Below are 16,164 nucleotides of genomic sequence, written 5' to 3' on the forward strand. Positions count from 1 at the left end.
CTTGTATTCTTAGCATGCAAAATCCATGTTTTACTTTAAATCACCAATTACTATTATTCAATGTTTATTACACAATTTATTTGGAGAAAGTATGTTAAAGTACTGAAAATGACTGATATTCTTTAAAAATGTTTATTTACATAATGCAAGGGTTGAAATTCTAGTTACTTTTACAAGAAGACTTGTTCCTGGAATGCAAGTATAATTCTACACAAACTGCCCATAAGACAATTAATTTTAAAATTTAATCATCAAGATTATGTTATTTAAAACTACGATCAAGAATAAAAACTATGACTAAAGGAAAACATCTTGTATAAAGCATATCAGTGGCTGAAATGCTTCCAAATGTGCATTTAATTTTACAGACATATGAGGTGAATGATAAGGTGTCATATCAAATTACACACCATTATCATTCAACTTAATCGTACAATATTTTAAAAGATCAACCAATAAGCAGGCATGACACATCATTACCTCTAGAGTTAAAAGGTAACCTGAAACCTACTTAAATGTGCAATGGTTGCATGGATAAATTTAGATGTTGGGTCATCCAAAAAGTTTTGAAAATGCATCGTGAATAAGAAATGCTCAGACCATTGTACAAATGCCTCCCCGTTTGGTCTTTTTTTAGCAGATGACCTGCATTTGATTGATACTGATGGCTTGTCCTTTTCTGGTGTCATTTCCTTCAATACCTCCCCCTCCAGTTTCTGTTCCTTCCTCCTCTCCCTCTGAAGCCACCCCTTCCACGACCTGAAAAGGAAAAATAAAGCTAAAATCATGCTTGGCTTCGATTAAAAAACTTTCTCATAAGTGAATGCTCAACTTGGTTCTTCAATCACAAGGGACAGCTTTATACATGCTATAACCAAATATTCAATGTCAGATGTGACAAGTCTTTGGTTCAACATTTCGTACCTCTGTTTTGTGTAAAGGTTCCTGCCTTCTCACTGAATTTCCCACCGGGTGGGTGATACAGCACCCTGTCTGTGTGGCTGTGAGACTTCTTGGCTGCAACATCACCATCACCCTGTGCTCCTCTCTTCTGGCTGAAAACAACAATGACATCATTTAGTTTAAAAAGAAATACAAGACTACTAATACACTGCATCAATGTCTTAGTTGTAATTATATAAAATCAACATTTTATTGACATTTAAAAAATACAACCCTGCCTTAAAATTATATGCTTGGACTAAGAAGTTAATTTTATATAATTAACAATATTCATAACCATCTATAAAAAAAAAAAACTTTCCACCTGGTACCAGTCATCAACTTACCCTGCTGGGGATGTAGGTATAGCAGTAGGAGCTTTTTGCTGCAACACAGAAGAAATATACCAAGGTTAAAAGGTTCCACTGAAAATTTACAATCAGTTTTTTTTTAAATCTGATCAGCCTTTAATAACTTGTTAAAGAGAAATGTGGACTGACTCACCACTGGCTTCCACGAGAGGGATATGACTGCCTTGTATGAGGGTGGATTGTGGAACAGGTCTTTGATCAGGACATTAATATTGTTGGTTATCTTGAGAGCAGTCACTTTTAGTTTGCTCTGAAAAATCACATAAAAAAACTTTAAAATACAATGATTTGAAAAAAATGAAAAAAGGATAATTAGAGGCTATTTTGAACAGTAATATTCTATGATTTCCATGCCATACAATAGCTATATTTTATGACAATTAAAACACACATTTGGAAGGCTTCCAATAGTATTGATATTTTACCTCCTCTGTCTTTAAAGCTTCTCCAGTTTTGCCTTGTAATGCCATTCTAAGCTGTTTTATATACACCTGGATACCCCTGGCAAAATACTGTAACCTGAAAATTGCATTCAACAGTGATGAAAACCAAAGCACACAATATAAGGTATTATCTTAAAACGTATTCAACCTCAGGAAATCTTAACCTAAACACCTCATCTCAAGAGACTTACTGAGAGCTAATTTCAAAAACATACTAATTTCTGTTCTGTTCGCTTGTGAAGATGTCATAGTAACTGTTTAAATATTTTTATCAACCTGAGTCTGAAATCTTTGAGTCTCTCTGCATTTTCTTCTCCAGTAAGAAACTGTGGCTCCTTTCTGGCTATCTGATGGAAGGCAAACATCAATGACTCCACATACGAGAACTCTAGCTTTGGTTGCTCACTTTCTGGTGTGTTCTCTCCATCTTCAGTCAAAGGGGGAAGAGGCATATATTCCTAGAATGAAATAAAAATCCAACATATAATTTGAGATTTAAATGGTAAACTAAATATCATAGTAAATTTCACAAAAATGTCATTTATAAATACAGATTTCTATACTGCTTGTTGTCTCCTTCCAATATCACCCTTCAGTATAAATAAATACTACAAAAGAAGTCCATTGCAATTAACAATAAGAATACCCTTTTTAACAATAACAATATTATTAACTCACCAAAAGACAGTCATATAACTTTTCCAATCGCTCTGATAAATTTTCCATGTCTCCACAAGTGGTTGACATTTCAGCAAACACTTTGACAAGCTCCAGGCGGTAGTCAGTGTCATCATCATCAGGGCTTGCTGTCTCAGATAACTTGGGGAGCACTTTATCACAGAAATAAGCAACAAATTTGGTGGAGTGAACATTTTTCTGCAAATAAACAAAAAACATATTTCAAACTTATATTCAACAAAATTTACTGAAAAGACTGAACTACTCAACTTGTTATTGGCAAGTGTTCTCTCTACTACAAATTGCCAATATTCCCAAATAATATAGTGAAACATGCATGTTTTTCTTATTGCACTATTCAACTTGATGAAGCACCTATCAGGACTTTTTTCATTTCAATTTTTCATTAATTTTGTTTCTTCTATGTAAATAAACTCTGATACCAATTGTTTGGTTTAAGTTACAATGTTTGGAATCTGAACTTCCATGTGCATAAATGGACCAACACAGCATCAATTATATCAGTAGTCAATAAGATTCCTTAACATGGGACCTGATGATGCCAAGTGGTCAATTGCCCATCTAAGTTAGTCCAGCATGTTCTTGGTCAAATTGTTTTAGAACAGTGGATACTCACAGAAAAGAATGGCAACCCTTGCTTTGTACACTGCAACAGTTTGTCCACACAGTCTACATCTGTGCTCTAAAATACAAGAATAATGAATAAACATGAATTACAATCTTAAAATATTTGAGTTTGTCAAAAATATCTTAATTCGAATTAATTTAACAATCAATTAACCAAGAAACAAATGTTTGTTTTTCACACTTACACTAAACTCTCCATCTACTGACTCCATATCTGCCTGTTCCGTAATCAATTCCACTAACTGCTGTCTCCCCAGCACTGTCTGGCAACATTTCAAGACGGACAACATTTGCATAAAAGCAAGAAACTCATCCCCAGTTACATCCACTAAAACCTACAAAATAATGATGTGAAAAGATGTAAAATCTGAAATCAACTCACCAACAACATAAAAATTAAATACTGAGATCTCTTTATAAGGAAAAAAGAAGCAAAAATTTACCTTTTTGCTTTCTTCTAAAACAAATTCTTCAACTTCTTTTGTCATGATTTCTTCGGGTATCTGCTTCACTTTATTCTGTAAAAACTTGATGGCTTTTTCCCGCAGCGTGTCTTCACCATTCAAGATCTGGGAGAATATGCCTTGGAAAGTACCTGGTAAATAAAATAAGGTATAATTATAGGTCGAGTTAAGAATTTGTTTGGACATTTTCCTTATTAAGAATTTAACCAGGTTTATGTAATATAAATCTTCTATAAACTGCTCCAGTTAATATCCAAATCTTCATAATGCACAATGACATGAATGGAATCAAAGACACAATTAAAGACTGGGCATAAAAATCCAAACACTTTAAAAACACCCAGTAAAAAATACAAGATCAATTCAATTACCTTTTGCATCAAAGCTGAAGAGATTCAATAGTGAAGAAGTCACTAGACTGAGTTCATTGGAATCTTCACTCTGTAGCAGCTGTGTGAGGACATCAGATATCCTGGGGACATGCTCTGGGTTACTCTTACACAGGGTAACCAGGTCCTTGATGGCTTGTTTTCTAATCTGAAATACAGAAAAAAACTAACACTTGCAGTTTGGTAACAGTCACTTTACAGATGGTATTATACTGAAGACATAAGTAAAATTTACAAAATAAAAAGCATTGTTGTAATTAATCAGAGATTGTCAATATATATTGGCCTCACAAATGCTTCACATAAATCAAATACAAAGGTTTAACATGGTACAAAGTTATTAAGATAAGCAAAATGTTCATACAGCTACATCCTCATCTTCACATAGATCCAGCTGTGCATCTATGGCCCTCTCAGACAGTTGTGGGAAGTACTTAAAGAATCTTGCCATGAACTGTGAAGCCAGACGCTTCTCACTGGAACCTCCATTCACCCCATTCAAGATAGAGAGATAGGCCTCTTCATGCTGAAAATGAAACATCAAATATCAATATTTTGTTTTTCGATTTCATCGAAATTTTCATAAATTCAACCAAAGTTACCAATTACTTTAATTTACTACGAGTAACCTGTATATTGCAAAATCGTAGTGTGAAGAATATAAATAGAACCAAAGATAGAACCAAAGCATGGTCATATATACATAATCATAAAATGCATTTCCATTCGCCCCTTTTCAATTTGTAAGTGAACATCAAATTCAGGGAAAGACAAGATCATTAAATTTAAACATGACAGTGACTTGGATTCGGAATCATTTTCAAGACAGATCTAAGGATCAGCATACAAATTAACTATTTCCAAACAAAGTTTTATATGACCCTACAAAATCGTTTAAAGGGCATTGTCAATAATACTGATGTTTTTATATAGTACTTGTCCTGATCAGAGAGACTAGATAATTTAATTCTCATGATACATGTGATTTACTTGTAAATGAAGATACCATGAAAGAAAGCGTGAAAGATGTGCGTTAGACGTATTAGGAACTTCAGAAATCCAATATTACCTCTCCCGCTTTATCTTTTGCATCTGCAAGCACTCCAAAGTCCTTGTAAAGTTGTTCTATCGAGGTCATGTTTTTCAGATTTTGTACCTGATTTTTCACCACGCCGGTCACAAAGCAAAAAGCCGGCTACTTGTGTGTACACACATGAAAGCAATATGGCGGCTCGGGTACAGGGAAAACAAGGATTTTAACTCTCTCCCGTTGGTTAGGTTAGGGTAGGGTAGGGGGTAGGTGACAGGGTAGATGGATCAAGGTGTTGTTTGGAGTTTTGATAAATAACATTTCCATAATTTGCAAAAAGAAAATAAAATAATAAGTTGGTTATAAAACATTTGCACATTAGCTTAACAGCAGTAACGTGTAGGCCCCATAGTTAACTAGGTTGCATGGAGAAAAATAAAATATTAGATTTTTACGTACACTGTAGTAACAGTAGATTTAAATGTACTAATTTGCTGTTATATTTTCGTTTCTAACATGAGGAGTTCGTGAAGAAGTCTCATTTTTTACAGCGCCGTCAAAAGGATAATTACTTATTCAATTCGACGTTATTCGTAAGGCCCTATGCTGACAGCCTTTTTTTTATTTTTCAAAGTGTTAAAAAGTACAGATACAAGTAGGCCTATTTTTCTATTATCTACAAAATATTTAGAAAATAAATATGTTTGTCTTTTTCTGTGTTTGTGTAACCTCGATGTTACTAAATACAGGCCTAATTTCCCAGTCCCAAATTTGAAATCTGAATAAGAAATTCTGTTAAGGGCATAAATAGCCTAAATAAACGCCCGCAAAAATTATTTGAAGTAACGATTCGTTCTGTTCATTAAAAGGTAATAAAAACAGCTTCATTCATGAGCATAAACACTTTTTGAAAGAAGTAAGAGCAAAAACAATTTTCCAGGTTAACGTTTATTTTCATTTGTTTCGCCTATTATCATTAGCATTGAATATATTGAGCGTTCCACACTGAATTTTAGGACAACGTCCCATCACGAAATCGATAGTAAATTCAATCACCTGAAAACTTTTTTTATCAAGAATTATTCATGAAAATAATTTAGTTGTGATTTTTAATTTAACCATAGTAGCATATAATGCAACCCACATCGTTGGTGTGGTGGACTGTTAATTGGTCTGATTAATCAGTAAAAATTCGTGGTGAGACGATCTGATTCCCTGAATATGACGGAAAAATATACAAACTCTGAAGCATCCTACAACATAAATCTACTAATAATGCGAGGTTAGTAGACCTACGTCCTAAAATCAGCGTGGCATTAGATAACCCTTATCATCCGATAACGTTTTTGCTGATCGCTACCCGGAGTCGCATCAAAATTTCACGTAGGCCCTATATCGGAGATAATACATGCATTGATTTATTCAACACCGGCCGGCACGAAATGCTTACGTGACGTCGACGTTCATCGAACGATCCAATACTATTTATCTGGGATCATTTTGTACTTTAAAAACGTGGCACGTTTTGCATGGATCCTTTAAAATTTCACTAAAATTTCAGCTAGAAATCTGATTAGATTTTGCGTATGAAGCATTTAACGGTCGTTTCCCCTCTCGTTCCACAAATAAATGTAGTGAGCGAAGAAAAAAATTCCATTCAAGCCGGGCTTACCTTTTAACAATGTTACTAGGGAAAACTTTCAATAAGATGTTGAATAAACTACAGAGCATGTAATAAGTTGCATTAATTTAGACAGGGTCGTCAAAACGAAGGTTTAACCAAACTGCCAGGGTATTTATGGCACATGAAACAATCATTTTTAAAAAGTTAATTGCAACAATTCTATTCTTGAATATATTCATTCTTTTCCTAAGCATTTATTACAAAAGGAAACAACCATATGTTTTTATATTTTATTTGAAAATGCATATTATATATTTGGTTACTTTTAGCAGAACAAGTTTGTAAAAAAACAACCAATATCACAAGTAACACATCCACACCTAACTCCACAATTTAAGTCAGGTGCTTCATAAACACTTTGATAATGGTACTTTTCTATACTTCTTCATGCCAAATCAACCAATTGATGAGCAATAAATATAGAGATGTAGAATGCCTTTAGCCTTGTTTGTTACTGCAATGTATTCAGTTAAATGTGAACTGTATTTTTTTTTTTTTTGCTGTACACATTCAATACAGGACATTTTTTATTCCGACTGCATCTTATCAATAATGTAAAACCTACTGCCTGCAGCACCGTGTCTGAAGAAAGAACGTTGAAAATACATTTATGCAACTTTTTCCTCCACTTCCAAAGCACTGTCCAAATAGTTATTTGCCAAGCATTTTAATTAGAATATAAAAAACTAGACAATTCTGGGATCCAATTATTCACCCATAATGTAGTCATTATCAGTATATCAGGAAAAGATTTCTACATCATGCATGGCTAGTCATGCTAAACTGACCTTACTAAGATAACCTGCTGATAGTAAAAATAACAGGATATGCACTATGAGCAGTAATTTGTAATTTGTAATTCTGGACCTTAAAAATTTTTCTTAAAAATAGAAAATTCAAAATGACTATGAAGCTCTGATTAGATTGAACCACTCCTTAAAAATAGGTATTGTAAAAGTCTCTTTTGTATTTGCACAGCTTTTTTTTTTTTTAATCTTTCTATAACTCCTCTTTAGGCAATTTATATGGGCCTTCTAAAAACTCTTCAGGAACATCTTCATCCTTGTCAGATTTTTTATAGAAGCCCAAGTCTATTAAAAGCTGATTGCACTCTTCCCTATTGTATTTGCTGAGGTCAATTCGCTGAAAAAAAAAAAGAAAAAGAAATTTCAATGGATGCATCGATTTGTGAACGACAAAAAAAAAAAAAACTATTTCTAATGAATATCTGATCTCTCATTGTCAACTAGAATAAAATTAGCTTTCTTTTCAGGTCAAAATTTTAACATCAATATAAAAATGCAAATTTATGCTGGTGCTGTGGTACATTAACATGCCTAAGGGTTCACATATTTACGTGGCAAGGAAGAACTACTAAAAATTGTGCTGGCAGACCAATTTCACAGAAAGATTTAGCGTTTCCCATTGAAATAAATTGTTATAATGCCTGTCCCAACTCCACTGTCAATGGTTTCAAATTCAAATCTTACCCTATACAGTAGTTAAATACCTACAAAAACTGATTTATTACTCAACCCAGCCTATTGTCACCCCTCACCTTGATGACTTCTCCTGCCTTGTTCAACAACAGTAGATCAGGTGGAGCACCTCCAACCTTCTTAAACTCTACATTATGGCTGCATGTTGTTAAGGAAAGCAGGGAAATTTCTTATTTTGAGGAAAAAATACTATCCAACCATTTATAAATTATATAATAAAAAAGAGCATTTTTAAAAATAACAGCATAGACATGCTGTTGTTTAAATTTGTCTGTAAGGATACAACAGAGGAATATCTTCAAAAATGAATTTCTTGACCTCTGGCAGTCTGTTCAATCGTCATCCAGCGCAGCTCTGAAACAAAACAAAAGCTTAGAACCAGCAGAAATAAATAAATAAACACATGACAGCAGGCAATTTTGATATAAACATATGTGCAGAACTAGATTTTTGTAAACAATTCAGACTAGAGGACTGTTACTCTGCATTAAATGGTAAGAGGGTTGTCGGTACGCATGACGACCTTCTGGGGAGGGGGGGAGAAGAGACATGGTAATGCGAACGTGTAACCTCCTATAAAGGCTTAGTGCACAAACATGTCATACAGAGAAAGCAGTTTTAAATTAGCAAAAGCTACCTCAACACGTGCACTGGCAACTTCTTTGTCCTCTACATCTTCGTCTTTTTCAGTTTCAGCAAATATTGCGACAACCAAGATAAACAAGAGACAAACTTCCCTCCGCATCTTCCTCTGCCACGTTCAGTCTCGCAAAATCTCGAACCACATGCTCCTTATTCTATTCAGGTCTAACAAATGTTTTGCAAAATTCACCCGCTAGAAGAAAGACTTGGTTTTTGAACAGTGATATTAATTGGAATAATCATCGAATTTGGACATACACCGAAAATAAATAGTTTGTGTTGGTCACGTGACATTCATGCTGCATTTCCAAAATGGCGCTAGTGTGTGCAAGTAAGTTATTTTCCGTTATTTTCTTGTTTTCATCAAATCAAGCTGATAATTGGTCATTTTAGTACGTTTTAAACAAATTGCATACTCTTACTTAGGCCAACAGCACGTGTTTAGTAATTTTGTTCATTAACATGCATTACTTTCCAGTACAGAAGTCTTTGTTGTGTGACCGGTTAAAGTCGCATGTGTTTCCATTACTCATTCGATGTAGCATTGTCAATGACAATGTCAGTACTACAGCTACAAATACTGTACGTGTGTCTGCCACTGAAAAAAAATTATCAACTTATCAAATTTGAGAGATAATGTTGACCCTGCTACTTTCATGATATCATTTTTGTGTTAAAAAATTGAACTTGAAATTTGCGTATCTCTTTATTCTCAACAGTCATACAAAATGTGCATCTAGTTGTGTTGTATTGTGTTTTATTGCGCATTTTATTATGATCCCATCTTCTTTACGAACAGTAACAACCCAAACATTGAAAAGCAATAAAGTACTTTTATCATGTCATCATATTTGTCTGGTAGTTTCAACAAATATTTTTCCTTGTCCTAAATCCTTTTTCGACCTTTCTGTTTCTGTTACTATGAATGGTCTAATAGAGTGTAATATGAAGATCTCTCTTCTGTTTCTTGTTGTTTTATTTTCTGCTTTCATTGGCTGTGTTTTACGGGCCTATTCCTTTTCATCTGATGTGTTAGCAGTGCTGATCATCTTGCTCCTTGTTTCTGGGCTTTTTAAAGCACTGTTTATATATAAAGCATTGCATTGGTAAATATATATTTAAATTTAGGACTTTCATTATACCTTCCCAAATGTTACCATTTCTTATATATTTTCAGTTAGTAATGAGGTTCCAGAACACCCAGTTGTGTCTCCAGTCTCTGGATGTATCTATGAGAGGAGGCTGATAGAAAAATACATTCATGAAAATGGTGTGGACCCAATGACTGAACAGAAGCTTACTGTGGACATGCTGATTGACATGAAAAGTGAGTATGCTCTGCCATGACAATTTACAGCACAGATGCACATAAATAAAATGGTGGACAATAAATTGCATTTGGCAAATTATTAAGATGGTTCAGTTTATAAGGTTTGTGTGTGCAAAATTCTAATTTGGGCAGTTGAAGATACAAAATACAAAATTTAATATCTATTTTAGTCATATCATTTTTTTTTTTTTTCAAATTATTTTCAGCATCTCCTTTGGTCAAACCAAGACCACCTTCAGCAACAAGTATCCCTGCTATCCTTAAAGCACTTCAGGATGAATGGGTATGGCTGTTATCTAATGAGAATGCACAACTAGTTTATCATTTTAATACAAATTTGTCCATTTTGTATGGGTATATTTGGGATAAGTGTCTATTAGAGACAATTGCCTTTGAAATATCTGGCCTTCTTTTTTGAATTATACATTTAGTGTCCTTTTCTCAAGTCAGAATTTTTTTCATTCTCTACAAGTCCAATTTCTGACTGGTTAACACCCTTCAGATTTTCACTAGAATGTATTCTGAATTCATTAAATGTACACAAACATTATATAGTAATGTACTCACTGTGCTGCCCAAGTTACATTTTACACTTTTTCCAGGATGCTACAATGCTGCACAGTTTTACATTGCGCCAACAACTACAAACAGCCAGACAAGGTAGGTTCTGATGTCGGGTCACTGATTGTACCAACAGTTGGGGGATAGTCAAAAAGGTTTCATTTATGCTAGATCCTGAAATTTGATTTACCTTTTGACTGTTTCGTCTGTTCACTCTGAGAGACTTGGTCACGTGACCAAGTCTGTCAGAGTGAACAGACGAAACAGTCAACAGGTAAATCAAATTTCAGGATTTAGCATAAATGAAACCTTTTTGACTATCAAAACTAAGATCCAATGAAACTATTTTCACAGTTGGGGGATGTTCTGCATTTGCAAAAAAAAAAGGGGGGGGTTCCTTGCACAAATTTAAAGCACACATATTGAGCTACTTTTAAGCATGTACACTGTGTAACACACGTAAACATACTTATTCTGGATGTGACCAATGTCATTTTGAACATATAGTTTAATGTGATATGAAATTGGGTATTTAACTTTTTTGCTTGATTTTATTTTAACCCTAGGTACATTTTGATTTTCAGAAAATTCAGTAAAAAATTTTTGAAGTTTGAAATGGTTTGATGGTATTGTTTTAAATTATCTGATTATTTCAGAGTTGTCTCACGCTTTGTATCAGCACGATGCAGCTTGCCGTGTCATAGCAAGGTTAACTAAGGAAGTGACAGCAGCCAGAGAGGGTGAGTTTCAACTGCAATCCTGGTTGTTGAATATATAATAACATCTGTTAAAGCATATGTTGTAATTACTTTCATAGAAGACGTTGTAAAAGTTTTAGTTGTGGTAGTTGAGATTCTGATAACAACATAGATCTGATTGACGGTGTAAATATTCAGACTTTGCTTTGATATAATATTTTTTTGTTGTTGTATGGGCGATTAGAAGTATGAAGCACCTGTATTGGGACTAAGTGTTTTTCTATTGCTGATGTATGTATCTTAATATTTTCATAGCTTTGGCCACACTGAAGCCCCAAGCTGGTATTGCTGCCCCAGGTTATTTGCCTCATCCTGTAAGTATGCAGTTTAGTACTATTAGTGCTGCAGTGATAATATACTATCTGCTAATATTTATTGCTTCAGGTGTTTTCAAGGGTTGCTGTTGTGAATACTATGTCAGAATGTCTTGTTACACTGGCCACATTTATGCATCAATTCCTGAGACACATGTATATCAGGTTAACTTGTTTGCGCTAATGTTTATTTCAAGCTTTTTAGTCCAAATTGAAGTGGGAAATGAAACTTAAAGGGTAACCTAACTGGTGTGCCTCATTCTTGTAGCTTTCATTACAGTCCCTAGTGTTTAAGCATAGTCTTAGATACAAGTAACTGACACAACCCTGACTACAAGTTGCTGACACAGTCCTTGCTGTTAGAAGGGCACATTTGTTTATGTTTACAAAAAATGTTTCCTGATATTTCAAAGCTTTTAAATTTTTTTTCTCAATCCCAGACATATGGAGCAGAGGCTGGTCCAGAAAGGGCTGAGGCACCCATGGAGGAGGCAGGCATGACTGAAGAAGTCTTACAGAAGGTAGGCATCTCACCCCATGTAACCTGTCTAATAATAAAGTTTCAGCATTGCTTTTAACATTTTGTTTGTAAACAAAATATCAGCACTAATATTAATGCATACAAACTGGAGTTAAAAGATGGGTTATGAATGTTTTAACTGATGCCAAATACCAATAGTTTGTAGTTTTTGTGAGATTTTTACAGCCCAAAATTGTAGACCTTGAAATATGCTCAAAAGTAATTATTTTAAAATGTTGTATTGTTTCAGCTGCAAGACAAAGCAACACTGTTGACTGCAGAGCGTAAGAAGGTAAGTTGTAGAGTTGGCAAAAAAGTATTCTTGTTGGTAACATTTCTAATAACCAGCTGTAACCCATAAAACAATGGTAAATTAAAACAATAGATCTGAAAAGCAGGATCTGGGAGGATATATGCTTTAATCTTCAGTAATTTTCCTCATTTAAAACTTTGTTACTGACAATTCCAGCGAGGAAAGACCGTTCCAGAGGGCTTGGCAACCGTCGATGATATCAGGAACTACAGGCAGCAGGCTTCCCATGTGGTAAGTGATTGGTACAATAAGGAAAATGCTAAGCACAAAGGAGTCAATATTCAAAGTATATAGATTTGATTTGGCAGTTGATAATTGTTACAGCTCCTCGCCATTTTAAGTTTTAAAGAAACCTAAAACATGGCCCCCCGATACTTTGGATATTTATGTAACCTGTGATCACCATTTCAATTTCTGTAGGGTCTGCATAGTGCCAGTATTCCAGGCATCCTGGCAATGGATATCTGTCTGAGGGATACATCTAGAGTGGTGACAGGTAAGACATTAAATGAAAAGTTGCTTACTGACTGTTATGAACTAATTAGGAAAAAGAGGTACAGAAACATGTATTTGGATAAGGAACATGCGATGTGTTCACGTGTTTGTGTATGTCTGTCTCTAGGTGGTAATGACAAGAATGCTGTAGTTTTCAACAAGGACACTGAGCAGGTGATGGCTATATTGAAGGGACATACCAAGAAAGTGACCAGTGTCATCTACCATCCCACAGAGGTATGTCCAGTATATTGTTAAAATGTTCATATTCCACTCTATCCAGTTAATGTTAGCCAGAAGGTCCAAAGAGGCTTAAGATCTGAAGCAACACATTTTAAATAGTATGGCCAGAGATAGTGATACACTATTTACTCTAAGTCTTTGGTCATGAATATGGACAAGGACAGTATCTTTAATGTCTCATTTCAGTATTGCAACAGTCCCATTAAACTGCTCTTGGAACTGAAAGTTATATCTGGCCTAGCTTATGTCTTTAACTTAGCCATATTTATGTTACTTTAGGAGCTGGTATTCAGTGCCTCTCCTGACCATAGTATTCGTGTGTGGGGAATCCAGACAGCACAGTGTGCACAGCTTGTGCGTGCTCATGAGGGCCCAGTGAGCGGTATCAGCTTGCATGCTACAGGAGACTACCTGCTCAGCTGTTCCACTGACACCGTGAGTTGACAGTTGTACAGTAGATTGTATAGTAAACCCTTAAGCTTAAAATCCAGAAAAACTTGATTAACATTGATTATTTGAAAATCATGAAGTTTGATTTAACTTTGTTTTAGTTGCACATCATTTTCATAATTAACATATTAAATAGCTTGTACATAATATTATACAATTTAAGAAGTGTTATTGATCTGTTTCAGAACTGGGCGTTTTCAGATGTTCGTACTGGAAGAGTGTTGACTAAAGTATCAGATGGTGCTGGAGGAGGTACTTACTTAAAACCTTTTTTTCAGAAGTTTTCAAGCAGTAATATAGCACAAATATAAATTGAAGATAAATTACAAATTACTGTTAATGAATTACAACCAGGAGAAAATATCTCAACCTAAAACATCTCTCCAAAGAGAATGGAAATTCATATTTATCAATTTAATTATTTGCTTACATGAGGCATTTGGGTATTCACTTTATTATGAATACAAACTTTCCCTGTTTCAGCTTTGACCTGTGCCCAGTTTCATCCTGATGGTCTCATCTTTGGCACCGGAACAGAGGACTCCATGATTAAAATTTGGGACTTGAAAGAGAGGGCCAATGTGGCCAATTTCCCAGGGCATTCTGGGCCCATCACTAGTATTTCTTTCTCAGAAAACGGTGAGTACAGAGAAAACTGTTATTGCAATTTATATGGTTTTGTTTTTAATAACTGTGGAAAATTGTGGAATGTGTTTGACCAAATTTTGTTTTATAATGGAATGACATTTGTCAACATGCTTGTAATGTTACATGATTTCAACATGCTATATTAACCAGTTCACAAAGACTAGCTTTAAATTGCTGAAATTGCAGCCAGCTGCATAAGTATGATCAAATTCTTGCTCTGGTGTTTTGACACAAATGTCATAATGAATTGTTTATTTCAGGTTACTACTTGGCTACTTCAGCAGATGATTCTGTTGTGAAACTTTGGGATTTGCGTAAACTGAAGAATTTCAAGACCTTAACTCTGGATGACAACTATGAGGTAATGTATTGGTCTGCTGTTGAAACACTTCTGTCATGTGTACACCGTTTTAGAAATTATAAACGTTATTTGTTAAATTTTACATCACTTTTAATACATTAAATGGAACTTCCCCTAGAAAGTCCATTTTAAATAAATTTATGGTAAAAGTAGCATGTTATATTTTGATTTTATTTATTTAACCATTATATTTGCTGATAACTTCAGGTGAAGAGTTTGTGCTTTGACCAGAGTGGAACCTACCTGACTGTTGCTGGAACAGATGTCAGGTAAGAATATACATCATGGTATTGTAGTTGGCTCTGAATTATAGTTTGTTTCAACCCATGATTATTGCTAATTTCAGAAAAACCCATTTAGTGACACACAAGAAGTTGCTTTTTAAAGACACAACATGATACACTGGTTTACCTTAAAATTCTAATAAGCTTTTGCTTTATTATTATTATTATTTGATAACAATTAACATCAGTGCAACTTTCTTTCAGGGTTTACCTGTGCAAGCAGTGGCAGGAGCTGAAAGTGTTCAATGACCACACGGCTCTGGCCACCAGTGTCCGCTTTGGACACAATGCTTCATTTGTGGTGTCTGCCAGCATGGATAGGTCACTCAAGTTCTTCAGCATGTAACCTCCACTGTGTCTGTACAGGGGAATATGGCTTGGGTTTAAAGGCAGGAGAAACCTTGAGACATTATAAATTTATGACGATGTTGAAAATTGTTTTAACTGTGACTCTTTCACTTTGTTTTAAAATTTAGTTATGCTATTCTATTTAAAAAATTCATTGAAAGGAACATCATGTATATATAACTACATATTGAATCGTGTTTATAAGAAAAATGTTTGTTGATATATCCTGACTGAAGATAGCAATCTCAGAAGGCCTACAAGAAGAGAGTACATTTGTTGAAATTATGAACTGTCATTGTAACTAAATCCATTGTAGCCCAAAAATATAATTTTTACTTTTTCTGTTGTCCTTAATGAGTAGTTTTTTTTTCTTTTTTTAATATTATTTCTTTCTATATAATGAATAAGTTTTCAGACATTTAGTAAGCACAGTGCTTCACGGAATATATTATGAAATCTTAACTGTACTACTACCTTAAAAGTACATCAGCCTAATATTTGACATAATAAATTGATTGCCAGTTGGGTAGGCGTACATCAGATTTGGAATTTTCCGGACAGAAAAACAGATAAAGGCTGAAGAAGTCACTTTGTTTTACAGTTGATAGAAATAAATATTTTTCATTTTATTATATTCAAGTGTTTTGACTTGTTATTAATTCACTGTACCACTCTGTAAGCACTTGGGTGACAGTTGACTTAATAGACTTCATTTTAAAATGGAAATGTTTAGTTTAAAATGTGAAATA

At 34.4% G+C, this 16,164-nt stretch overlaps 3 protein-coding genes across 3 annotated transcripts; 1 reads left to right on the top strand and 2 right to left on the bottom strand.

The window, feature by feature from the left end:
* Positions 1-118: 118 nt before the first annotated feature.
* LOC106152564 (apoptosis inhibitor 5-like) lies at positions 119-5,194 on the bottom strand. Its single transcript, XM_013526186.3, has 13 exons — positions 5,005-5,194; positions 4,300-4,461; positions 3,918-4,083; positions 3,526-3,677; positions 3,268-3,417; positions 3,072-3,137; positions 2,435-2,632; positions 2,033-2,214; positions 1,739-1,832; positions 1,447-1,563; positions 1,290-1,327; positions 925-1,055; positions 119-759 (listed from the first exon to the last, which is right to left on the bottom strand). The coding sequence occupies exons 1-13, from the start codon at positions 5,071-5,073 to the stop codon at positions 695-697; spliced, it is 1,590 nt and encodes a 529-aa protein (XP_013381640.2). The 5' UTR covers positions 5,074-5,194; the 3' UTR covers positions 119-694.
* Positions 5,195-6,865: 1,671 nt separating this feature from the next.
* Positions 6,866-8,973, bottom strand: LOC106152566 (selenoprotein M-like). Its single transcript, XM_013526188.3, has 4 exons — positions 8,786-8,973; positions 8,432-8,502; positions 8,208-8,286; positions 6,866-7,792 (listed from the first exon to the last, which is right to left on the bottom strand). The coding sequence occupies exons 1-4, from the start codon at positions 8,891-8,893 to the stop codon at positions 7,649-7,651; spliced, it is 402 nt and encodes a 133-aa protein (XP_013381642.2). The 5' UTR covers positions 8,894-8,973; the 3' UTR covers positions 6,866-7,648.
* LOC106152565 (pre-mRNA-processing factor 19) lies at positions 8,960-16,049 on the top strand. Its single transcript, XM_013526187.2, has 17 exons — positions 8,960-9,121; positions 9,968-10,117; positions 10,327-10,403; positions 10,723-10,780; positions 11,338-11,421; positions 11,695-11,753; positions 12,194-12,274; positions 12,524-12,565; positions 12,743-12,817; positions 13,007-13,082; positions 13,209-13,318; positions 13,604-13,759; positions 13,960-14,026; positions 14,258-14,413; positions 14,683-14,783; positions 14,991-15,052; positions 15,272-16,049. Exons 1-17 carry the CDS (start codon positions 9,103-9,105, stop codon positions 15,411-15,413), a joined length of 1,515 nt encoding a protein of 504 aa, XP_013381641.1. The 5' UTR covers positions 8,960-9,102; the 3' UTR covers positions 15,414-16,049.
* Positions 16,050-16,164: the final 115 nt, after the last annotated feature.

Source organism: Lingula anatina, chromosome 1, assembly GCF_051362555.1.
Source record: "Lingula anatina isolate TDL-2025a chromosome 1, LinAna3.0, whole genome shotgun sequence".
Taxonomy (NCBI): Eukaryota; Metazoa; Brachiopoda; class Lingulata; order Lingulida; family Lingulidae; genus Lingula; species Lingula anatina.